General features: G+C 41.2%; 3 protein-coding genes across 4 annotated transcripts; 2 read left to right on the top strand and 1 right to left on the bottom strand.

Annotated features, from left to right (window-relative positions):
* Positions 1-388: 388 nt before the first annotated feature.
* c23h12orf56 (chromosome 23 C12orf56 homolog) lies at positions 389-8794 on the top strand. 2 transcript variants are annotated; one of them, XM_029462118.1, is made up of 14 exons: positions 389-837; positions 3127-3322; positions 3836-3851; positions 5269-5443; positions 5534-5689; positions 5786-5874; positions 6000-6144; positions 6544-6638; positions 7031-7120; positions 7235-7322; positions 7406-7474; positions 7673-7750; positions 7892-8073; positions 8204-8794. In XM_029462118.1, exons 1-14 carry the CDS (start codon positions 586-588, stop codon positions 8313-8315), a joined length of 1743 nt encoding a protein of 580 aa, XP_029317978.1. In that variant the 5' UTR covers positions 389-585; the 3' UTR covers positions 8316-8794. The 2 variants fall into 2 exon arrangements, with proteins under 2 accessions (XP_029317978.1, XP_029317977.1); XM_029462117.1 differs by having other exon boundaries at positions 7400-7474.
* A 1810-nt stretch (positions 8795-10604) lies between these two features.
* LOC115028327 (acyl-coenzyme A thioesterase 5-like) lies at positions 10605-18155 on the bottom strand. The gene is given in 12 exon segments (XM_029462054.1): positions 10605-10935; positions 11147-11288; positions 11520-11600; positions 12017-12110; positions 12188-12270; positions 14592-14711; positions 15211-15374; positions 15461-15651; positions 16583-16634; positions 16637-16681; positions 16769-16974; positions 17954-18155. Coding segments are annotated over 12 exon segments (1398 nt in total). The 5' UTR covers positions 18049-18155; the 3' UTR covers positions 10605-10810.
* A 2618-nt stretch (positions 18156-20773) lies between these two features.
* On the top strand, positions 20774-25914 carry ssbp1 (single-stranded DNA binding protein 1). Its single transcript, XM_029462063.1, has 7 exons — positions 20774-20904; positions 21478-21548; positions 21856-21913; positions 22026-22166; positions 23976-24063; positions 24727-24815; positions 24903-25914. Exons 2-7 carry the CDS (start codon positions 21525-21527, stop codon positions 24944-24946), a joined length of 444 nt encoding a protein of 147 aa, XP_029317923.1. The 5' UTR covers positions 20774-20904; positions 21478-21524; the 3' UTR covers positions 24947-25914.
* Positions 25915-26671: the final 757 nt, after the last annotated feature.

The following is a 26671-nucleotide window of genomic DNA, read 5'->3' as shown; positions in this document are numbered from 1 at the left end:
TATGTATGTAAATCTATGTGTGTTATACTACAATACATAACAATATGGAAAAACTAAATAAGAAATGTGTAAAAAATGAGTACTACAATTTATATATAAATGAATAAATGGGATCTATAATTAAATGTGGTATATAGTGCAGGAATATTATAGATAAGAATAGTTTAAATGTACAGTATACATGCATTATTAATGTATACCGTTCTTTATATACCTGGCATGTCTTTAATTAATGAATAATAACATTTATATCCATGTATTCTGGAGTACAGTGGCTTTGAAACTGAGCTCAGAGCTGCTTTTCAATTATGAAACGATCCTTTATCTTCTAGCCAATCAGCCGCGTTCCTCCTCACTGCGCGGACCAATCAGAGAGCTGCGTTTGCTGATGGAGCGAGACAGCGGCGGTTTACCTGCTCAGAGTCCGTTAACGGGACGGGACGAGCACACACACACCTTCCCGGTAGTTTTTTTTACCGACGTGAAGTTCAAACCTGACGGATGGAAAGCGACACCGGACCACCTGCCTCGTGGAGGTTAACGTTACAAAGTTGTAACTAACTGCTCCGTTGGCCCGGTACCGTGATGGCTCGGACCGGCTCCGGTGCCCTCCTCTGCCGCCGAAACATCAAGCTGGACTCCTTTCTGAAGCGGAACACGGAACAGGCGGTGTATGAGCGGATCCGAGCCTACGAACCGTGCGTGGTGATATCGGAGACCGTCAATAAGGTGTATATGCACGTGGTGCTGAGCGACGAGCGCGTGTACCTTACCGAGTACCCGCCACGCACGCTCACAGAAGCCTTGAGCTTCAGGCGCGTGAGCGACGTCGAGCTGGTGAGTTTACGGAATCACATTAAACTTTTTGTATTTTCAGTAAAAGCTACGTGAACACCGGGACTACAGCTGAACACAACCGATTAATCGATTAGTGGAGTGACAGAGAAGTAATCGGCTATAAGACTGTGACTAAGAATCGTTTACTTCCTAACGAATCTTGATTTTAAAATGAGTCATTTCATATAAAATGTCCAGAGCTCAAGGTGGCATGATCCAATTACTTTATGTCAACACACAAGATCCACTTATGTGTTCAACCACATCTTGGAGTGTCAAGGAAAGTTGATAATTGTCCATTTCCAACGTCTAAAATTGCTCAATTTATGGGTTGAATCAAAATATCTTGATATTTTACAATCAGTACTTTACATTAAAAATGGCAAAAAAAATAAAGAAGTTTGGAAATTTCCATTTTTCACAATTTTCTGACATTTTGTAGACGAGTAATAGAGAACATGATGGTTAGATTAATCAATAATGAAAATAGTGATGAGTTGCAGCTCTAACTAGAGACCATCTTGCCATGGGGCCAGGTCCTTCCCCACTTCCTCCCCCCCTTTTCCCGTGCTCGAACCAGACCCATCTTCAAACTTTCATTGTGATCTCAACTACCCATGTGTAAAGTTTTGTGACGCCAAATCGGACCAGGGATGTAAAGTGAGGAGAGAAGTGTGTGGGGCATTTTGATCTCACATCTGTAAAGTTTCGTGACTGCATCTCGTACGGTTGCGACGCTATCGAAGTGACAAATCTGTCCACAGACAGAAAGAAATATAAATGACTTAAAACTGCATGTGTGGTAGTTCCTGTTACAGTAGGTGTCTGTCACTGTCTGTGTCAGTGAATGATGTCCAACAGATCCCAGAGCCACAGGTGACGTCTTTAAATATTGTTAGTCGACAATATAAATCAGCTATCCTCATCAGTTTCAGCTACAATCATCTGGGACTGCAATTATTAATATATTAATTTATGTATGTATTCATTATATGAATGTTCATATCTATATATAAAATTTGAAATGATTCAGCACTACCTGCTACACATTGATGATCCTGAAAGGTCTCTTTATCTGAACATCAGGACTGCATATATGGTCTAAATATTGCTTGTTCGGGTGATGTGGCTTTAAAAAAAACTATAATTTTTTAGGATTCAATTAGGTTTTGCTCGAATTTCTCAATTAATTAATAATCTCTGGGCCACATAACACAACTAAAACCCTGAATGACCCAGTCTAGATTACTACCAGGGGCTCCAAATAAATTAATGCTGCGTTATATATATATATATATATATATATATATATATATATATATATAAAACCCTACATTACACGCAGTATCCGAAAGAGAAGCTGAGTCTGTGTTTAGCAGAATAAGCCTCTCATTAAACGCCTTATGTCACGTAGGTCAGAGGTCAAAGTGTTAAACTCTTCCTTACCGTGTTAATCTGTCCTGTCCTATTGCCTGTGTTGAACGTTGTTGAACTCACTGTGACTTTAGCAGGACTAAAAGTTCTCTTCAAACTCCTCTAGCATCTAACTAATGAGTATTTTATCTGTTCAGACTACAAAACTTTGACTTTGATGATGAAAACCTCAGATATAGTTTCATTACATTACATTATTGTCATAAGAGGAGAAAGAAATACAGAAGAAAAGTTGAAGAAAATCAAAACATCTAATTAATAAATGTAGAAATTAATTAATTAAAGAGGAAATATATAAAGAAATTTAACAAATACAGAAAAATATGAACAAAAGAAAAACACATAGAAATAAATATCTAAATAAATAAGGAGAAAATACATAATACAAAATAAATAAAAAGATACAGAAACATAAAAAATAACAAAATAAATAAATATAGAAATAATAATATCTAAATAAACTATTATTATTATAATAAGCTTTTATTTTTAGTTCCCTCCTTTCCTCCGCTCTGTCTCTGACTGTAGGTGTGCGCACACGTGTGTGTGTGTCGGGAGCGAAGCCCCGCCCTTCGCAAAACAGAGCGAAGGACAGAATGTGTATGTGCAAAGTAGACAGTACACACTGAAACGAGCACATAAATGAGCTCAATAACATAAGCGTTTAGTTTATTTAAAAGAAGAACACCTGTTCAATGTAAAAAGTGAGTTGTGAATATATATTTTTTTTAAAAAGCAGCGCCCCCCCCCCAAGACAATGTAGGGGAAACACTGAGCTAAGTATAAAACATATTGAGACGATGAGATGCTGTACATTCAACATCTTGACACAAATCTTTATCGCTGGTATTTCAGGTCAATGACCTCCCAGATTTCCTCCGTGGGAAGGAACAGGAAGTCTGCCAGCACATTCGGATCACCTACAAGACTGACAAGCCTGCTGCGAGGGGCCGTGATTGGCTGAGGAGAGACAGGAGGACGAAACTTCCTCCTGCAGCCCCGTCCTCTCGCAGACCCAGCCACTGCCCAACAACGACACACACCTTAGAAGGTAAAACGCTGTTTTAAAATGTGCAAATAATCTATTGTCCAACAAACAAATACCAAGACTGTGCAGTCTGTTAGATTTAAGACAGTGACACATTTATTGGTGTTTAGGCTTTGCACAGCAGCACATTGGGTCTGCTAATCGGGCTAATAATGACACGGTTGCGGCTTAGATCCCCGTACGAGCCAAGCGTCTTTAAGTGCGGCTTCGGCTCAGTTGCTAGAAAAGGTCATACACTAATCGCAGGGTTGCTGATTGAGTTTCCGGCTCCTCCTGTCCACATTTCAAAGTGGCGTAGAGCAATAAGAGAAATGCTAGAATATCTGAAAAGTGTGTGTGTGACATTGTCTTGTATGGGAGTTGCAGTTAAAGTGTAAGAGAAGTGTAAGAGAAGTGTAAGAGAAGTGTAAGTGTCAGGTTATATGTAAGCAGTGAAGCTCATTTGTTCTTTATTTCTTATTCGATACCTTTTAATGTAGAACTTTAACCCTCCTGTTTCTTGTTCTACCCCGACAGGTTATCCTGCACAGAGGTGAGCGTCACACACACACACAGACACACAGACACACACACACACACACACACACACACTCTGGTTTGTCAGATGATATCCATGTGTGGAAGCTGAGACTGCTTTCTTTACTTTTTAACCGTCTTAAGTATCAAACACTCGCCTCCTGCAGACTTTAAAAGAAGCATAATTCCTCCTTCTTTTCCATCAATCACTGTTTTTATTCACAACTAAAGTAATTATTTGACACTTCACTCGGCGTGGTGCAACTTTACGTGTCTAATTCTGCTTCTTTTTTTCTGGGAGTCATGGAGACAGACAAACAGCTGTAAAACCTTTACAGCTGTTTGTCTGCACGGCAACACGAGACAAGAAGGGTTAACCTTTAAATACCTGCCTTTATACATGTGTGTGTGTGTGTGTGTGTATATATATATATATATATATATATATATATATATATATATATATATATATATATATATATATATATAGTGATGGTAAGAGGGTAGTGTCCTCAATGAAATGCCAAATAAACATTTCACAAAATGTTCAATCTCATCCGGTTTCACTGGGAAACAACTAAATAATGTGTAAAGTGAAAGCGGCTCTGTAACGCTCCACCTGTCTCCGGTAGCTCATGACTTATTGAACAAAGAGACATGTTCCACTTCAGTTTGCCTGCTGCTCATTGTCTCTGTTCACTGAGGAGTTTAAAGTTTTATATGCTTGAGATCTAAATGTATTTATATACTTATATACTTTAAAGCATATGAACAACACAGAATACAGTTTCCATTAATGATGAGTGTGATGCAACCTCCGGGAAGTGTAAACGCTGTCTCATGCTTATCTGTCTCTCTGCCTGAGTGTAGTTCACCCCGGGGGAGGTCATTAAACACACACACACACACACACACACGCACACACACTCTGAGACTTACAGTAGCTGATCTGCTGTTGATCTTTACATCCGTTGAATCATTATATTCGAATGACTGAGCAGCCTGCTGGAGGGATGAAGGTGGAAATAATCCCGTGTTTACGACTTCTGTTCTTCACACTAATCAAGATGGTTATGAGATTACAGAGTTGGTCGTGTGAGGTTCAGGACTGTAGAACCAGCATCAACTGTTTAGGGATGCAATGCGACAAAGAACCCGGAAAGAAAGCCATTAAAGCTTACTGTACATCAGCCTCGCTCCTCAATACGGCAGGGACGACCACGATGAGTATATGAACAATGGATCACATGACTACTTGAGGTGCCAGAGAGGAACTATGTGTGAAAGAGGCTGAAACGAAGGCTACATTCCAGATGTTTCTGTGCGTGCTGCCTTAAAGGGACACCTAAAAACATCGTTATTAGTAAAACTTAGTCTTTTAGTATTTGCTCCTGTAACGAGTTAATCTCATGCGTCTCTTTGCTGTTCATCAGGAGCCCCAGTGAAAGCGGGACAGAGGTGGTTTCCATATTACCGCCCACGCGTTCTGCTTCCTGTCCAGACCCAGAGACTCTGGGCCTCCTGAGGGTCCCTCACCCTCCCTCCACAGCGTCCTCCCTCTACTCCCCCACCTCCAATAGGAGGCTGAACTTCCCTGACACTGGCCAGGTACACCTGCCCCTTGTTACTACATTTAAATCGTTTAGGGATACAAAATGGCTCAGAAGGTGACCTTGTGTGTTGATGATGGATGTTCAGGTCCCGAGGAGGCTCGGATCAGTTGTGTCTCGCATGTTGAGAAGAGAGTGTGTGAGCAGCGGAGCGGAGAGGGAGGCTGAGCTGCATCTTTACGCCGTGTCACACACGTCCAGACTGTACCTCCATCTCCAGAGCTCATGGAACAGCTTCATTATCGTGAGTGATGATGGAGACGCGTGAAGAGGAAGTCTGGTGTCATTTTTATGTTCCTTATGTGTGTGTGTGTGTGTGTGTGTGTGTGTGTGTGTTCAGAGGTCCACTCTGTCGTTAGACCCGCTCTACAGAAGGAGGTGCAGTGCCTTGTGTGACTCTTCTCCTGGGAAGCGACTTCCTGCCACCAGGTAGCAGAACTGTTGTAACACAGGACTGTTTATATTATATTCATGGTATCAGTATCAAGTTTTCAGCCTCAAATATGGAGATTTCTGACTTTCTTTCCTGTTTATCATCTTTAACTGGATATCAGCTGGGAGCGGACCGCTCACCTGTTCGCTCAGCTGAGCTCTGAGCTGCTGCAGGAGGGGATCAGTGTGGAGAGGCTCTACCTGCTGCTGCAGGAGCTGAGAACTGCTGCTCACCGTAACGTCGCACTGCGCCGACTCTTCTGGAGGGTGAGAGGTTCAGAAGCATCTTTGTACGTCTGTTTTTGTGAGGACGCTCCTTTTCAAATGATTCCTTCGTCAACATAACCATCATACCTACATGTTGACTCAGCTGTACCACACTATGCATTCAAACCTTTACTGACGTCTAAGCAGCTAACTATATTTATTTTAACCACTTTATATAGTTGGTAGTTTCATCTGTGCCGATGCGTCATATTTTATAAACTCATCACATGTGTAGTAACTCGTAAATCCTGAAGCATCTCAGAGCAGCACTTGAGGTAATGTACTTTAGTTACTATGTTACTCTCACCTACAGAAGACAAAGACTCTCATGCACACTGAAGTACACACTAAAGTAAAGTTGTGTGTGTGGTTGTGACGACGTTCTCTGTTGTGTCTCAGTCCAGTGAGCTGTGTGTGTTCCTGGTTCAGACTCTGGAGGAATCTCTGCACGGCTGTCAGAGCCTCAGTGAAGTCTACACAGCAGATCAGCTGCTGTAAGTCTCAGAGAGAGAGAGTGTGTGCGTGTGTGTTTGTGTGTGTGTGTGTGTGTGTGTGTGTGTGTGTGTCAGTGCTTCAGAACTGCTTGTAAAGGTTTCCTGTTTGCTTTCAAACATCATAACAACAGATGTTCATTCGAATCCAAGAGTTTCTTTGTGTCTAATTGTAGGATAATAAACAAAAGGAATATATATATATATGTGTTATTACTTATAAAACATGACACATTTCTTTAATTGGTGTCATAATGATTTATAGTGTTAGTCCAGTTTGTGGCAGAGGGACATGCTTCTACTTTAATATGATGTGTTGGTCCAGAGAGTAGTTGTACATGTTAGTATTATATGTAGTATATTTTGTATAACAGCAGCTCAATGCTTCTCGTCAGACTGAGCACTCTGGTGGTGCAGACGCTCTCCGTCATGTTCAGAGAGACGGAGGTCGAACCGGCCAGACTCAACCTGCTCTCTGCCAAAAAGTAACCCTCCCACCTGTCCTCTGTCTATTTGAATACTTTATAAATCTTCTCATGAATCTCTTCTCTGCTGTAAACTCCCTCTGGAAGAGTTTCAAAGTGTTCCTCTCCCTCCAGAGGTGCCCTGGCCTCCAGAATGCTGCTTGCCTTGATATGTGACGCAGAGCTACAAACACAGAACCAAAGGTCTCTGGTGGACTCTGAGGTGAGCGGCTCTTTGCTCTCATTATTGTTATTTATTATGCATTTGATCTGTTTAGTAATGTTGTCCTGCTCTGTCAGCTGCAGGCCTTACTAGCTGAGTATATGGACGCTGCCTGCTCTCTGCTCTCCGAGCTGCTGCTTTTAGGCCACGAGGTGAGTTTACACCTGCAGGCTCACATCCACAAGTAATGGTTGATATCTACACTCTGATTGTTTGAGCATCAACACATACTGTACGGTTCTTAACTGATGATCTGGTGTGACCTGTGCAATGCAAATGTAAAAAGTGAAGGAAAATCCAAACATGAAGCCGGTGACTTCACACTTTGTTGAAACGTTCCTGTGTTTTAGGCCAGCAGATGTTCCTCTGCCGACAACTTCCTGTCTGTTGGCTGGATCCTCCGAGCCCTGCAGCCTCATCCTCACCTGGTAAACCTCCTCAATGTCACACTTTCAACGCTGGCGTTCCTGCGACAGATTGTATTGTAGAAGCTGGTCTGCACAACCCGTAATAAAAGTGTTTAGTTCAAACTGAAGCTCAGAACCTTCCTGCTCTCCTCGTCTCTGCAGTTGTCCTTCATTGGGCACCAGGCCCAGCAGGTGGTGCTGGTTCTGTCCGACCTGCAGGAGTCCTTTCTCAGTCCCTCTCAGTCCGTGCTGCTCTTCCAGCGCTGTCGCCTCCTGCTGGCCTGCCTGCAGTACAACACCCAGCTGGCCCAGCACCTCCGCTCCCACTTCAGAGAGGAGTTCAGGTTTGTGCTGCTTTTCTGCTCAACACTCAGGTGATGAAAGAAACATAACTCACAAATACTCCAAGTAAAAGTTCTGCACTTGACGAAATTGATGAGTGTGTGAGACGAAGGATGTGTTTCCTCCCTGCAGGTACTTTGTGAAGCTCTCATGTGCGGAGGAGAAGCTGCCGTCTCACTACCCGATCAGCCAACCGACTCTGCGGCTGGTCGAGCAGATCTTGACTCTTAACCTGCTCAGATGATCGCACACGGACACACGTGTGCACTTACACCTGAATACAGGACCGTGACAGTGTGTGCCTTTTCAAGTCCGAGTGAGTTTATACTTTGCGTTTCAGCGCTGCCATGATTCCTCTGAGCGTTACATCTGCTGCTACAGGTGGAGCTTAAGATCCCAGCAGAGAGAACAATGTAAAGCAGAAGTCTTCTCCACGTTTCATCGGTGTTAGCAGTGCTACAAGCTAAATGCTAACGTGCTGATGTTAAGCAGGTGTAGTGATAAACATGTTCACCATCTGAGTTTAGAGTATCGGCATTAAAAACATCTGATCATTAGCAGTGAGCACAAACGTTCCTCGTATACGTTTGTGTTCTGCCTGTGTGGATATTTGAACATGTAGCTCTGAGCCGAGAGCCGTCGGGTCTAAATAAAGTGAAGTGAAGTCTCTGAATGTGGAATAAATTCCAGTTAAATGTGATTATTAAACATAAAAACATTGGATATTGTTCCCTGCTGATTATTAAACGTAGACGTTTGGATAGATGTACAGCTATAACAAAACACAGAAACGTTTTTAAAAGATTCATTTAATTAATTTAACAAAATGAAGCTGTTTTAAATCAAATATAGTGTATTAAAAATGTAATATATAAAATATTATTTATAATTTAAAATAAAATCTGAAATGTTGTAAAAATCATCCACACATTAATGTTGCTGTCAAACGTAGCCACACTTATTAATCTACATTAATATTAACAACCTAATGTGATCTTAAAACATATTCTTGGCACTTGAATTCATTAGAAGAAAGGCACATGGTCCACAGAGAGGCACATGGTCCACAGAGAGGCACATGGTCCACAGAGAGGCACATGGTCCACACAGAGAGGCACATGGTCCACACAGTGAGGCACATGGTCCACAGAGAGGCACATGGTCCACAGAGAAGCACATGGTCCACAGAGAGGCACATGGTCCACACAGTGAGGCACATGGTCCACAGAGAGGCACATGGTCCACAGAGAGAGGCACATGGTCCACACAGTGAGGCACATGGTCCACACAGTGAGGCACATGGTCCACAGAGAGAGGCACATGGTCCACAGTGAGGCACATGGTCCACAGAGAGGCACATGGTCCACAGAGAGGCACATGGTCCACACAGTGAGGCACATGGTCCACAGAGAAGCACATGGTCCACAGAGAGGCACATGGTCCACACAGTGAGGCACATGGTCCACAGAGAAGCACATGGTCCACAGAGAGGCACATGGTCCACACAGAGAGGCACATGGTCCACACAGTGAGGCACATGGTCCACACAGTGAGGCACATGGTCCACAGAGAGGCACATGGTCCACAGAGAGAGGCACATGGTCCACACTGAGGCACATGGTCCACAGAGAGGCACATGGTCCACAGAGAGGCACATGGTCCACACTGAGGCACATGGTCCACACAGAGAGGCACATGGTCCACACAGAGAGGCACATGGTCCACACAGAGAGGCACATGGTCCACACAGAGAGGCACATGGTCCACACAGAGAGGCACATGGTCCACAGAGAGAGGCACATGGTCCACACAGAGAGGCACATGGTCCACACAGAGAGGCACATGGTCCACACAGAGAGGCACATGGTCCCCACAGAGAGGCACATGGTCCCCACAGAGAGGCACATGGTCCCCAGAGAGAGGCACATGGTCCCCAGAGAGAGGCACATGGTCCCCACAGAGAGGCACATGGTCCACACAGAGAGGCACATGGTCCACAGAGAGGCACATGGTCCACAGAGAGAGGCACATGGTCCACACAGTGAGGCACATGGTCCACACAGTGAGGCACATGGTCCACAGAGAGAGGCACATGGTCCACAGTGAGGCACATGGTCCACAGAGAGGCACATGGTCCACAGAGAGGCACATGGTCCACACAGTGAGGCACATGGTCCACAGAGAAGCACATGGTCCACAGAGAGGCACATGGTCCACACAGTGAGGCACATGGTCCACAGAGAAGCACATGGTCCACAGAGAAGCACATGGTCCACACAGAGAGGCACATGGTCCACACAGAGAGGCACATGGTCCACACAGTGAGGCACATGGTCCACACAGTGAGGCACATGGTCCACAGAGAGAGGCACATGGTCCACACTGAGGCACATGGTCCACAGAGAGGCACATGGTCCACAGAGAGGCACATGGTCCACACTGAGGCACATGGTCCACACTGAGGGGCACATGGTCCACACAGAGAGGCACATGGTCCACACAGAGAGGCACATGGTCCCCACAGAGAGGCACATGGTCCACACAGTGAGGCACATGGTCCACACAGAGAGGCACATGGTCCACACAGAGAGGCACATGGTCCACACAGAGAGGCACATGGTCCACACAGTGAGGCACATGGTCCACACAGAGCGGCACATGCGTTAGTGTTAAAGGTCGTGAACACTCGTCACACTATACGATGTTTTCCAGCAGTGATTCGTGTGCTCGTGCAATCGTTCACATCTTGGCTTTGGGAGTTGAGTTGGAGTACAGATACTTCTGCAGAAAAGCCAAGATCTTATTCCAGGAGTCCTCCTGAGCGTGTGCGTGGGGTTTACTTTGTCCTCCCCACAGCAATATCACTAAAACACACAATGTTGTACGTGAGTCTTCAGATACGGACACTAAAGCAGAATGAAATACATCCACACCAGAGTCATGTTCTGCCACCAGGGGGCGAGTTTGGCTCATGGGAGTTGTTGCCGCCAACAACATATTAACTAACGGTTTAAATGCATGAATGTGGTCCTTAATGTTAGTTTAGTAACCGTGTGACCCTTGAGCAGAACTCACCTTTCTCTTTTGTATCATGCTTTACAAAATTAGTGGCTCTGAAGTGAGGCGAGTACGGCGGCTCAATCAGATGTCCAGCATCAGGGTATTCAACTCTGTTCAGCAGGTGCTCATTCCCTGCTGCACGCATCACCTGGGCCATCTGAGGGTCAAATCAGAACAGCACACACTTAACAAGAGAAGGCATCCCTCGTTTCTCGTTATTATATCTGTTAGGTGCTTTTATTTTGAAAAAACAAGCCTTGTCCTTGTTCCTGTTAAGATAGTTACTTCATGGGGCTTTTACTTTGAAAGGGTTGGGAGGAGAGACATTTAAATAACACATTTTGCCTGAATATTTGTGACGTGTGTGTGTGTGTGTGTGTGCGCTCACATCGTCAGCATACTCCACTGCGGCACAGTTCTGATCATCACAGCCGTTCACCAAGAACATTGGACAGTTTATTTTCCCCACCTCGAAGAGAATCAACCACAAGGAACAACTTGAATATGCGTTTGTCAGACTTTAATTAGCACAGAGGAAACAACATTAAGGAATAACTTAAATGTTTTAGTGTCTAATGGGGAACAACAATTTGTGAGGGAGAGCGCTAAAGTGTTATAATCGTCTGACAACGTTATGAAAAGGACCCTACAGAGAACCTTTCGCAGGATGTGTCTGATTGTTGTTGCGTGTAAGTGAGTCCGAGTGCCGGTGTGTGTTGTACAGAACCATGTGGATGAGGACTAACCCTCAGGGCAGGTTTCAGAACGAGGCTTCTCCTTTAGCGAGACTTGTTGAGACAAAAAGATTTATTCCTCTGTGGAGTTCTTTCAGTGACACAAGAACTTTTGAAATGAGCCAACATGCAGCCTCATCCTTGTACTTACGTCCACTTTCTGTGAGGGATCATCTGAAATGGGAAGGCCTATATCTCTCCATATCTCACAGTTGTTCTCATCCAAGTGCATCTTGGAATAGTTCCTGCCATCACAAGTCATCGTTCCATCAGTCTGTGACACTTTGTGTTGATGTCACTGACAGAATAACAGAATACCTACTTGGTCCATATGTGATAAAGTTCTCCGAGGGTCGCCCCGTATGGATGTAGGTGGCTGGCGCTGATACAAACACAACAACTGGGCTGGAAGGAAACACAAGACTGTGAGACACTCGACCTCCATATTGTTCTCCACTGTGTGCCATCAGGGAACACATTTCAGCAGGTAATTCTCAAACCTGCAAACTTTCAGACCTGCACATGATTTAACAACAAACATATGTGAATATGTGGTCGTTTTGTGTCTCTTTGTGGTTGTTTGTGTCTCTTTGTGGTCGTTTTGTGTCTCTTTGTGGTCGTTTTGTGTCTCTGTAGTTGTGTTGTGTCTCTGTAGTTGTGTTGGGTCTCTTTGTGGTCGTTTTGTGTCTCTTTGTGGTCGTTTGTGTCTCTTTGTGGTCGTTTTGTGTCTCTTTGTGGTTGTTTTGTGTCTCTTTGTGGTTGTGTTGTGTCTCTTTGTGGTTGTGTTGTGTCTCTTTGTGGTTGTGTTGTGTCTCTTTGTGGTCGTTTTGTGTCTCTTTGTGGTCGTTTTGTGTCTCTTTGTGGATGTTTTGTGTCTCTTTGTAGTTGTTTTGTGTCTCTTTGTGGATGTTTTGTGTCTCTGTGGTTGTTTTGTGTCTCTTTGTGGTCGTTTTGTGTCTCTTTGTGGTCGTTTTGTGTCTCTTTGTGGATGTTTTGTGTCTCTTTGTAGTTGTTTTGTGTCTCTTTGTGGTTGTTTTGTGTCTCTTTGTAGTCGTTTTGTGTCTCTTTGTGGTCGTTTTGTGTCTCTTTGTGGTTGTTTTGTGTCTCTTTGTGGATGTTTTGTGTCTCTGTAGTTGTTTGTGTCTCTGTGGTTGTTTGTGTCTCTTTGTGGTCGTTTTGTGTCTCTTTGTGGTTGTTTTGTGTCTCTTTGTGGTTGTTTTGTGTCTCTTTGTAGTTGTTTTGTGTCTCTTTGTGGTCGTTTTGTGTCTCTTTGTGGATGTTTTGTGTCTCTTTGTAGTTGTTTTGTGTCTCTTGTGGTCGTTTTGTGGTTGTTTTGTGTCTCTTTGTGGTTGTTTTGTGTCTCTTTGTAGTTGTTTTGTGTCTCTTTGTGGATGTTTTGTGTCTCTTTGTAGTTGTTTTGTGTCTCTTTGTGGTCGTTTTGTGTCTCTTTGTGGATGTTTTGTGTCTCTTTGTAGTTGTTTTGTGTCTCTTTGTGGTCGTTTTGGTCGTTGTTTTGTGTCTCTTTGTGGTTGTTTTGTGTCGCTTTGTAGTTGTTTTGTGTCTCTTTGTAGTTGTTTTGTGTCTCTTTGTGGTCGTTTTGTGTCTCTTGTTTTGTGTCTCTTTGGTGGTGTTTTGTGTCTCTTGTAGTTGTTTTGTGTCTCTTGTGTAGTCGTTTTGTGTCTCTTTGTGGTCGTTTTGTGTCTCTTTGTGGTCGTTTTTGTGTCTCTTTGTGGTTGTTTTGTGTCTCTTTGTGGATGTTTTGTGTCTCGGTAGTTGTTTTGTGTCTCTTGTGGTTGTTTTTGTGTCTCTTTGTGGTCGTTTGTGTCTCTTTGTGATTGTTTTGTGTCTCTTTGTGGTTGTTTTGTGTCTCTTTGTAGTTGTTTTGTGTCTCTTTGTGGTCGTTTGTGTCATCTTTGTAGTTGTTTTGTGTCTCTTTGTAGTCGTTTTGTGTCTCTTTGTGTCGTTTTTGTGTCTCTTTGTGGTCGTTTTGTGTCTCTTGTGTTGTTTTGTGTCTCTTGTGATGTTTTGGTGTCTCTGTAGTTGTTTTGTGTCTCTGTGGTTGTTTTGTGTCTCTTTGTGGTCGTTTTGTGTCCTTTGTGATTGTTTTGTGTCCTCTTGTTTTTGGTTGTTTGGTGTCTCTTTGTAGTTGTTTTGTGTCTCTTTGTGGTCGTTTGTGTCTCTTTGTGGATGTTTTGTGTCTCTTTGTAGTTGTTTTGTGTCTCTTGTGGTCGTTTTTGTGGTTGTTTTGTGTCTCTTTGTGGTTGTTTTGTGTCTCTTTGTAGTTGTTTTGTGTCTCTTGTGGATGTTTGTGTCTTTGTAGTTGTTTGTGTCTCCTTTGTGGTCGTTTGTGTCTTGTGGATGTTTGTGTCTCTTTGTAGGTTGTTTGTTGTCCTCTTTGTGGTTGTTTTGTGTCTCTTTGTAGTTGTTTTGTGTCTCTTGTAGTTGTTTTGTGTCTCTTTGTAGTTGTTTTGTGTCTCTTTGTAGTTGTTTTGTGTCTCTTTGTGGTCCGTTTTGTGTCTCTTTGTGCTTGTTTCACCCTCTTTTCATAGTCCGTGTGGTCTCTTTGCAGCTGTAGTGCAATTCTTTTTAGTTGTTTTGTTTCTGTCTGTTTTTTGTGTCTCTTCCTGGTACTGGTAATACATTTCGATAGGCCCCATCAGTAATCCATCCATGTATTTAAAGCTAAAGAAAAAGAAACTCAAAGATATTTTGCATGTGTCACTTGCCTTGATAACGCTGCTCTCTGCTGACAACAGGATGGTCAAAAGCGAGCCAAGGGAAAGGCCGAAGATTCCAACTCTGTCCGCGATCACTTGAGGATGGTCTCTGATGATATCAACTGCTTTCTGTGCAGAAGTAGAGAACAGCAAATTAAGAAAACAGAAATGTGGTACCAGCTACTTGAACATTCCTCACCAAGTGTGTGCGTCTGAAGTTCTTAGTGACTATTATTATCGTAAGTAAGTAAGTAAGTAAGTAAAGCAACTCAGATGTGAGGAAACTGTCAGATTGAGTTGCTGCAGCTTTGCTTTGCCGCCACATTATAACTTCCACCAGGGAGGTTTTGTTTTGTCTTTGTCTGCAGGATTAAGGACTGTAGGTCTGCGCTCTCCGACTGCCCTTCTAGTCTTCAACACTAGTTGAGGGGAGGCTCGTGCGTCTACCTCTTGGGTTTCGAAGTGAGTCTATGCACACGTTTACGGTAGCAACGCTACAGTGTGCGCATCATGAGTGCAAAAGCTCTAATGAAATTTGTATTGCCTCAATAAAGTCAAAGCCCCATTAAATATGTACGACCCAGGTCAGTTCAGACACACACAGAGAATATTAATAACAAACACAAACCTCAAAATAGTTTAACTCTTGGTTTGCTGACTCCAGCTCCCCGGCGGCGAAATACTCCAGCGCCAAAGAAGCATAACCGTGTGATGCCAGCAACGCCGAACGATACTCCAGCAGCCCTCCGCCGCCTCCCCACATATCCAGCAGGCCGGGGAAGGGGCCTGGACCTGCAGCACGCAGATAATCACACCATTCATTAATCAAGACAAACAATGGGTCAGGGGACACCAACAGGTGACGTAGGAGTTCCTACCTGCAGGCATAAACAGAGTCCCTCGCACTCCTCTCTTTTTGATTTCGATCCTCTGGACTCCTGGAGCCATGTGCCACCTCTCTGTGAGCGACGAGGCCAAGGCAGCCCGCTCCCTGAAGCCCTCCGCTACGTGTCCACTGTAGACCGAGATGTTGACCAGCTGGGGGACGCAGACGTTCAGCTTTCTCAACCTGACGGGTTTTCAAAAAGGTTTCACCGTTTTTATATATTTAGTGTTAGTATGTTTCTGTTGTATCAGGGATGATGTCTCAGAAGTATGTAGCTTGATGGTATATATATATATATATATATATATATATATATAAATATATATAGATATATTAATATATATATATCGATAATATATAGATATATATGTGCACTGGCATATCTCTCTCATCTCTCTCATGTGGTCCTTCTTCTCTTCTCTCTCTCTCTCTCCTCTTTGTCTCTTCCCTTCTTCCCTCTCTCTCTCTCTCGCTCTCTCGCGCTCTCTCTCTCTCTCTCCCGCTCTCTGTCTCTCTACTCTCTCTCTCTATCCCTCCCTCCTGTCTCTCTCCCCCTCTCTCTCTCTTCTCTTCGCTCCTCTCTCTCTCTGGCTTCTCTATCATCTCTCTCTCTCCCACCTCTCATCCTCTTCCCTCTCCCCCCATCTATCTTCTTCTCTCTCTCATCTCGCTCTCCTCTCTCTCTCTCCTCCTCTCCTCCCCTCATACCTTCATTTGTGTCTCTCTCTTCTATCTATGTGTGATATTCAGCTTAGACTATATATACAGTCCTCTCTCTCTCTACTATCTCTGTGTCTCATCTCCCTCTATAATGTCTGCGTCTCCATATCCTCTCTCTCCTCTATGTCTCTCTCTCTCTATCTCTCTATGCTCTATATATAATGTGTTCTATCTCCATAGATATGTCTAATATCCTCTCCATCCATACATACCGACTACCATACATACATCCCTACTACCTACAGAATACCCATAAACCAAGACAGACGGGTTGCTGCGTAGGCAACAACCATAAAGGTTAAATATGTGAAGTTGGCGTTTTTAAAAATCATGTGTGTTACATCTTAATCATTCTGTAAAGTTAATGTCTGCAGTCCCTCTGCAGGTGTATTACCTGAGGCCTATGCGGCTGCCTGGGATGGGACGCATACTCCACAACAAACCATGTCTTCTTTTCCTGTGTAAGTTCCCCCAAAACTGTAATCATCTGCAACTACAAAAGCATTAAAATGTCAATAAAACCAAATATGCAAAAATATCCAAGAAGCAGTTTGAGGAGATGCAAAGGAGGAGAACTCACCAGACACCGCTCCTCTGTGGTTACTCACGTAGTGTCCGAAGGCCTCCCAGTAGTCCTTGTCCTCCGAGTGGTGGAGGGAGTGCAGGGTCACTGGACACCCTGGGGGCAGATTCTCCACCACCACCTTGAACTTCTCATCGATCATAGCCCGAGAGGGGTGGACGGAGAGGACCGGGGGCATAGCGTGGGACATGGTCGAGAATCGACTGTGGAGAAATGCAAACCAACGAGTTACATTTTATAAAGTTGTAACAAGGAAGCTAAACACCCTGAGATCACACAGTGTTACTGTATGTACAGTATTACATGTGTGTGTACATGTGTTACTGTATGTACAGTATTACATGTGTGTGTACATGTGTTACTGTATATACAGTATTACATGTGTGTGTACATGTGTGTGTACATGTGTTACTGTATGTACAGTATTACATGTGTGTGTACATCTGTTACTGTATTTACAGTATTACATGTGTGTGTACATGTGTGTGTACATGTGTTACTGTATGTACAGTATTACATGTGTGTGTACATGTGTTACTGTATGTACAGTATTACATGTGTGTGTACATGTGTTACTGTATGTACAGTATTACATGTGTGTGTACATCTGTTACTGTATTTACAGTATTACATGTGTGTACATGTGTGTGTACATGTGTTACTGTATGTACAGTATTACATGTGTGTGTACATGTGTTACTGTATGTACAGTATTACATGTGTGTGTACATCTGTTACTGTATTTACAGTATTACATGTGTGTGTACATGTGTGTGTACATGTGTTACTGTATGTACAGTATTACATGTGTGTGTACATGTGTTACTGTATTTACAGTATTACATGTGTGTGTACATGTGTGTGTACATGTGTTATTGCACGTAAGAGCATTTTAATGTTGTAGTTCTGTACTACAGCATAGCATGTGTTTGTATATGTAAAAAGTTTAGTGAGTGTTAATGAAATGTAGAGGATTAAAAACCACTGGCTTGAACACCACCAGCTAAAAAAACACACTTTTACAAACTTACTTAAACTTTACTTTCGCATTTGATAAGTTAGTAAAGTTTAGTCTTCAGTTAGTAAAGTTTAGTCTTCAGTTAGTAAAGTTTAGTCTTCAGTTAGTAAAGTTTAGTCTTCAGTTAGTCCGGAGGTCTGAAGGACGGAGCGAGTTCAACATACCCAGAATATCTTATCTGGTTTAACACCAACAACCGCGATGCTGCTGAACTGTCCTCCACAGGGTTTCTCTGTGCAACGCTCTTTGTGTCCGTCATGGAACAAACTCAAACAATAGTTCCGTGCAGAAATGTAAACTGCACAAACTAAGAGACATTTAATATTGTCATACAGATGGTAACAACTAAAGGTTATATGTTTACAGTTTTGTATATTTACAGGGACTCAAGCAGCTCATAAACATCATTTAAAAACAAGAAGTTTACAAAGTGTCACTAACCAATCAGGAGGTTTATTATTATTTATTATTTATACCTAACTATATAAAGTGTGAACGTGTAAATAATAGATATCACTGCCCATCTAGGGCACGAGTAGATCTGACTTTAATTACTTTTGTGTATTTCATTAAATGAAAGTGTTGCATCACATGTATTATTATGGCTTGTATGATAATAACTTAAATAAAATAATAATATAAAAACGTAAGACTTGCTTTCATATATTGATAATCACCTAGTCAATAAGTACCTAGCCTGGATGATGATTTTATTTTGTCTTTGTATTAACATACAATCGGCGCACCGAGCTGTGATTGGTCAGCAGCGGCGCTTTCACACGTGCTGATCTCTTATTTTATAACCTGTTCAATAATTTACAATAATAAATAAACCTTACCGAAGTCGAAACAAAGTAGGCAGTCAGATCATTGCGTTCATGTTCTGTATGTAAAACATGTAGTCCTGTCTCTACACCAGCTTCCAGAGATGATGGTATAAAAACAAACGAAAGTTAAGATTAATAAACTCTAAAAATAAATAAAAATGTGTGATGTTACGAGCTGTGTCGAGTAATCTAGAATGTTTCATGTGAAGCGTGTGTCGAGACTTATATCAGATCGAGTCCCACTCTCTATGTATTCTTCTTGATTTAAAGCCACAGTGTTGCGTTCATGCACCACAGGAAACAGCTGTGTCGGGGTCGAGCGAGGTATGAGGCAAGCGCGTGCACGAGAGGCCCTGCAGCCACATGTATAAAGCCTGATAGTTGAACATTTTAAGGGATTTAGATTTAGGGGTTTAGACAAAGTTTTTAAACCGACTTTTATGCAGAAGTGTTCGGATTCTTTACTTAACATGTTACACACGTTATTTTGAAAGTCTGGACAATAACAATAACTGCCTTTGTCGCTTTTGTATACATAATGTGTTTGTGCAGCGGAATGAAAAAGACGTATCTGAAAGAGTTTAAATTAGTTTGGATCAGTCTGTAAATGAAAGTCACAAAACAAAGTTTAAATTAAAGCACTCACGCAGTTTGTTCGTCTCCACAACGTCCACAAGGTCTCAGAGAAATCTGCAAATGCACTTGAGCTCTGTGGTGGACCTTGAACCTTTTACTTTCTGGACACTTTCCATAAATCTGACGTTCTTGAGGAGATTTACTTCTTAGAACACGCTGATCCTGCTCCGTTGTGCTTATCTCCGGGGGACCTTGAACATTGATCGGGTTCCAGAACAAGAACATGTCCAGTAGATGATGATTAGAAGATTTTTTATTTTTACAATGTATTGTAATAAATGGGAAAATGTCACATATGTAAAAAGGAATGGACACTTTTTATTACTTTCATTTATTTATTTAGTATCTTTACAAATAAACCCACACTATGTATATTCTATTTACTCCCACTGGCTATATCTTTACAATTAAAATATTATTCATTATTATTTTGTTGTTGTTGTTGTATATACATTTTGTTTTGTTAATAATAATAATATTAAAAATAACTTTATTTATATAGCACGTTTAAAAACAGAGTTTAGTAAATTCTTTGACAGAAAAAGCAGGATATTTAAAAAAGAAAATATTAAAAGCAACCAAACTGTAAGGCCAAACAAAAGCAAGACACAATGAATTAAATATTAACTTCAATTAAAAATAATTAAAGCAAAAAAGATATGACAAGAAAACTAAAAAGACGAGAGAAAAAAGAAAGCCACATAACAGCAAGTCTATCTCTGTTTCAAGAAGTGATTTAAATGAAGTCACTTAATAAAGTTCGAGAAGATTTGGATGTTTACTTGGTCAGAGATGAAAGGTCAAGTGCAGTTTCAAGGCAATATGCATCACTATAAGTTAATCAATAATGATATAGACTCTAGCACTCAGGCAAATAGCTTACCTATTGTTATACAATAATTATTAGAAAACATAATATAATAGTATAATATGTATTTATAGCTAAATATAATCAAAAGTTTGAAAATTGAACATGAAATCTAATGTTGGGAAACTTAAAGGTAACGAAATACAAATAACTTGAATATTACACATTTTTTATTATTATTATTATTTATTTTAGCTTATAAAATGAGATCAAAAGGACTTTTTGTGTAAGGCTGGAATCATTGCACTGCAGGATAACAACAGCTAAATTGCACGGGCTATAACAAATGTTGGCAACCCTCTCTGTCTGCTGTAAGTAGATCCTTTGTGTTGTTCAATAATGAATTACAACAACAACAAAGCTCTGCTCTAGACTGCTTCTTTAAATGATCTTAAAGTCTGTTTTCAGAATCAGAATGAGTGTGTGAACACCATATACCTCTATAAGTCTGAATGTTGAATGATACAATAGTGCACAAAATACTGGAATACATATTTCCACAGGTTTTCCTTTCTATAAATACAAATGTGCACTAATGTCATTAATTACAAATGTGATCTAACTCTAATTCACTTTAAAAAAACAAATTGCAATTATGACTTTATCTTTAGCCAGGTCATTTAAGAAGAATTTAAAAGGTTTCAGTCACAGAGGAGCATTATTGTGAGTTTGTTCAAAGAGGAACCGGAACTTGATCTACTTCCGGTACACTGCCGGACCTGTGTTGGAGACGGACCGGGAAAAGCGCTAGGTTATCGAAGTCTTCTCTGAAGTCTTGGACCCGGTAAGTTTTAAATAAGTCTTTTGTCCTTCTTTTAACGCTACTTTGACACCATTTTCCTCCAACACAGAGCCGTTAACGGGCTGCACATCTGCTGTTACCTGTAAACCAAAACACGTTGAAGAAAACGTGAATTTTAAAGATGTATTTCGTGTTCACATCCTCATGGCGGGAGAGCCCAGAAGCCTCATTGCTGCAGTGACTTTGAGTTCACGTTCACATGTTTGATTCTTCACCTTGTCGGTTTCATTCACTGTGTATCAATCTGTCTGCAGAACCAGATACAGCGAGTAGACTTCACTGTAGCGACACAGACTCTCACCAAACTCCATGATAAAATCTGTTCATTTAGTTGCTACTTTGACTACTTTCGATTTATTGTCACTTACAAGGATTTCACCTTTGTTTTTGGAGCAGACAATAAACATATTGAGAAGGAAAAGTAATGCAAAAGTCATAAACATAAATAAAGAATAGAAAAGCTACATTAAAATATGAAAATAATACTTTTCATACTATAAATTCTGCGTTTTATGTCTTTTTTACACGTGATTTTCTTCCTTTTTTGATTTTGAGATCAATCTCTACAAAGTCCTGAAAGCTGTCTCTGCCGCGCAGACAAGATGTTGAGACGTGCCTCAGCACAGGTGAGCAGGATGTGATGATAACCACATTGATTGTACTGGATCTATTCTATCTTCCTCACGCTTGTAGAAAGACGATCCTGAGCCATCTTCGGTTGGACTGAGAGTTTATTGATGTTGACTTCATGACACAATTTTAAACCATGCATTTAAATTCTTACGTGTTATTTACTGCATTGCATACCCAAAGAAAATAATCTGAATTGAAAAGATGGAAGGGATAACGACACATAAGTGTATGCAGGACGTCACACGAGCTCTGCGTGCTTGTGGCTTCACAAAGTCGATATTTGATCTCATCCCTGCACAGATCTTCAGACAGGTGGTGCGATACAAGAGCATGGAGACCAGCCTCATCCTGGAGCGATGTGAGTCACCTTTCTGTTTGTACTTGAAGAAAAGGATTCGACCCGCGACCGAAGTACTCCTGAATAGTTCTGACTCTAATAACGAGGATTTATCTCTGTGTCTTCATTGCAGCGATAAACCGCGTGCAGCTGTTGGGCCGAGTGGGTCAGGACCCGGTGATGAGACAAGTGGACGGTCGTAACCCGGTTACCATCTTCTCGATAGCGACCAATGAAATGTGGCGCTCTGGAGAGGGAGAGACGAGCGCAACAGGTACAATGTCATGTGATGGGAAAATAGAAAAACAGGCTTCACACAAAGTCTGGAAAATTATTCATTTTAATAATTTAGTTTTCAAGGTTAGGGATGTACTAACATTTGAATATAATCATTATCATTATATATAATGTGTGTGGTGTGTATATATATATATATATATATTATATATATATATATTATATATATTATATATATTATATATATATATTATGTATATATATATATTATATATATATATATATATATATGTTATCTCTCTCTCTCCTCTCTCTCTCTCTCTCTCTATCCATATCTCTCTCTCTCTCTCTATCGCTCTCTCTTATCTCTCTCATCTCTTCTCTTTCTCTCTTTCTCTTCTCTCTCTCTCTCTATTCTCTTCTCTCTCTCTCTTTCTCTTATCTCTCTATCTCTCTCTTTCCTTCTCTCTCTATCTCTATCTCTCTCTTATTCTCTATATCTCCTGCTGGTGTTTCATCTACACAATCTCTCGTGAACCAAAGATCTTTTAGTAGAATTAAATAATTATGATTGAAACCTTCAGTCAGTTAATATGAACAGCTGGGAAATAAGAACACCAAGAACACCCTGTTGCACCACTGCTGTGCAGTTATCACTGCCATGTGCAATACTCACTTTATTTATATCAACCTCTTGGTACTTATATTATGTTTTATTCTATTTAATTATTGTGTACTTCCTTTTTACTTCTTATGTTCTTCTGCTGTGACGAGAAACATTTCCCCGTTGTGGGACTAATAAAGGATTTCTGATGAAACAAAGATACAAAAGTTGCTTTTTTGCATTTAGCATAAAACAAAAGTGAAATGAACGGGCTGCGTCTTAAAACATTGTGCAGAGGTTCAAAGCAGCTGGTGAATGAATGAATAAGAATGAATTAGCCAATGTTTGAATAAGATAAAATATTATACTTTCTGTTAAATTAGCAGTAAATTGTACTTTGTATTGTTTCGCCACTAGAGGTCGTGCTTCATTATTGTTGTTTTTAAAGACCAAACAGTGAAGGTGAATTAAAACGGCACAAAATAAGCTCTAATGCATCATTCACCATCCTTCATTTAAACATATAAATAAAGACATGATGGAGGTTTACACGTGCTCTGATTTCTAGTATCTGTCTTTTTACAAAGTTATTTTTCTCAGTTTGCAGTCGTGTTTATGTCGCCGGTGTTCTGTGCAACAGCTGCAACAAACATGAATGTAAAGAAATAGAAATGTACAATAAGAGATATGTAAAACATGTATAAAAATGAAAAGAGCAGTGTTTAAAACGTATTGACGAGGCAGCGTGCAAGTTGTATGACTAATTCTTTGTCGTTTTGCACGACATGCATGAGATGCACAAGATGCACGACATGTACAAGATGCACGACATGTACAAGATGCACAAGATGCACGACATGTACAAGATGCACAAGATGCACGACATGTACAAGATGCACGACATGTACAAGATGCACGACATGTACAAGATGCACAAGATGCACGACATGCACAAGATGCACGACATGTACAAGATGCACGACATGTACAAGATGCACAAGATGCACGACATGCACAAGATGCACGACATGTACAAGATGCACAAGATGCACGACATGTACAAGATGCACAAGATGCACGACATGTACAAGATGCACGACATGTACAAGATGCACAAGATGTACAAGATGTACAAGATGCACAAGATGCACAAGATGTACGAGATGTACGAGATGCACGAGATGCACGAGATGCTCGAGATGCTCTGTTAACTTCTTTAAACCACCATTTCTGTGACTCCAGGGGACATCAGCCAGAAGACGACGTGGCATCGTGTGTCGGTGTTCAAACCTGGTCTGAGAGACGTGGCCTACCAGCACGTGAAGAAAGGGTACGACGTGTTGTCGTTTTATTCTTTCGATGTTACGCAGAACTGTGTTTCAGACGGGGGGGGGGTTTGCTCTGGGGGGGCGGGGGGGGGGGGGGGGGGGGGGGGTTGGTGTCTCTGAAAGTGATACTGTGTTCATCTCAAAGACTTTAACATTAATACTTTAACGGTGGCCGTACACACTTAATGTTCCGTCCTCAGAGAGCAGCAGCTGTGGCTCGATGTATTTTAAGATTCCTGTGGTGAAGTTTTCATAACAGAAATACTGAAAACATCTATAAACACTTGAACTCTCGCAGGATCTGAAGACTCACTCGTGGAGTTTAACTTGAGCACAGCTGCTGGTTTCTGTCGGAGCGGAATCTGGAAATGTTTTGCATGATTGTAAAACAATAACCGAGCAGATGAAACGTGTTCCAGTGAAGTGCAGTCAACACTTCTGTTGTATTAGACTTATGTGATTCTGTATATGACATATTTACATGTCAGGTCTTTCATATATTGTATTTATTGATATTGCACAAGAGGAATTGTATTTATATTCTTTTACTTTCTGGCTGGAGGTTCATTGACGTTTGCAAAAGGTGTAAAAAGTAAATCCACTTCATGCAACACAACTCTCTCGGTAGAGGATCCTGCTCGTGTCTGATGGAGTTTCTCTTTCAGCTCGAGGATCCTGGTGGACGGGAAACTGGACTACGGAGAATACGTGGACAAGAACCAAGTGAGACGTCAGGCCACCACCATCATCGCAGGTGAGGCCAACGCGATGAACGTGACCTCGTGAGTGAAACTCTTCTCATGTCACTTTATACAAATGATTTGTTTCCCTTTTTTTCCAGAAAACATCGTCTTCCTCACCGAAAACGTTCGAGACAAATCTTGAAGCACCTTCCTCTTCGTCTCCACGCAACAATAAGACGACTTCTTTTATTCTTTATTCACTTGTTCATGCAAAAGTAAGACGGAGGACCCTGAAGTAAAACACCACCAAGTAAAGGAACTGACTCGCCCGAAGAGAAGAGGGGACGGAATATGCTGTGACACCATCTGGTCATGTTTGACTGCAGACGTTGGGGCACGAAGAGAAGTTTAAATACACGTACTGAATATGATTTCCATCGTGCTACTTGTACAGCACTGTCGCAAAGATGCAGTTTGTTCCTCTTTGTGTGTACTCGAGTTTAATGTGTGAGAATAATGTTGGAGTTTCGCCGTGTTTGAAGATGTTGTAGCAACTCTTACTCGTGTTCATAGGATCATAGACACAAGTTAGTACAGTTTCCCTTTTGCATCAGTTAAGACAAACTCTTTAAACTTAATAAAAGTGTTACTTGGTGAGGAAGTCTATAACTCTCTGGTGACCAGACGTGTCACTTCATTAACCAGATAAATGTAGATCATCAGATTCATTCTTTAAGCTGTAAGACATGTTCCTTGTTCTGGTCTGACTTGTTGAACTGGGGAGTTATGTGCAGAATACTGAAACACTCGAGGGTAAAGAAAGAAACCAGCATGTACAAACTAAACTATCCACTTATTCCCCCGTTTCTCCTGCACTTTGTTTTCCCGTTCCCGTCCCTTAATCGTACGGTTATAACAGAACAGTAATGTATGTTTTTATTATGTTTTGTCTACTCCTGTGTTTTGCTTTGTCACTCTCTTGTCAGTTATTATCTCTATAATCTGCTTCTTCATTTCCTTCCCGTGCAGAGACTGGATTCTTTCTGCTCGGTCACTTCTCTGTAATGTTTGCTATAATAGACCTCTTTTTCCAAAAAATACTTTTGTTTTGACTTTGTGCTCATCTTCCACACAGTCAGCTCGTATGATTTAACCGTCCTGTGTAAATAACTTTATAAATTCACTCACAAAACACTTTACAGAGAAACTATTAATACAAATAAAATGTAAAACATAAATCAGAAGTTAAAGAAAATTAATCAAAGATATTTGCATAAAAATCTATATAAACTAGTATTTAATCAAAGTGGGTCTGATTGACAAGTTTCCATGACAGTGGGGGCGGGTTTAAGTCCAAAGTATTCTTGGCCTTAATTGATTGGTCGCAGTATTTCTCAAAGTCTTTCCTGATTGGCTGCGTCACTTGTCAGTTAAAGCTGGGCGGAGCTACACGGTTCAACGGGCTTTAAACTGAGGAACGATCTGATTGGTCGGACAGTTTGATGTGGGCGGGGCTGTGAGTTCTGGAAAAACCTGTGGATTCAGATTTTAAAAAGCTGCGTGAGACCGGAAATGGGTGGAGTGGATTATAAAATAAAAGCTTAAAACTGATCCATAACAGGTTGAGGGTGCTATAAAAAATTATATGGACTTAATTTTAGAGTAATTACAGTTTACACAAGTACACTTTGTAGTTAATAACGGGCTAGTTTCACTGGATACCAAAATTATCAAGAGAAACAAATAATTTTAATATATGCAGAGTAGTTTTTTCTTATGTTGACAATAATGAATGTGCACCTCAGTTACATTTAAGACTTAATATTAATTCCATTACTTAAAAAAACATCTTGAATTTTTTTATTTGAATTATTTACTAACTTTATTTGAAAATGTAATATATATTTATTATTCTTACCAGAAGATC

This window comes from Cottoperca gobio, chromosome 23 (assembly GCF_900634415.1).
Source record: "Cottoperca gobio chromosome 23, fCotGob3.1, whole genome shotgun sequence".
Classification (NCBI taxonomy): Eukaryota; Metazoa; Chordata; class Actinopteri; order Perciformes; family Bovichtidae; genus Cottoperca; species Cottoperca gobio.
This window is presented reverse-complemented; position numbering and strand designations above follow the sequence as displayed.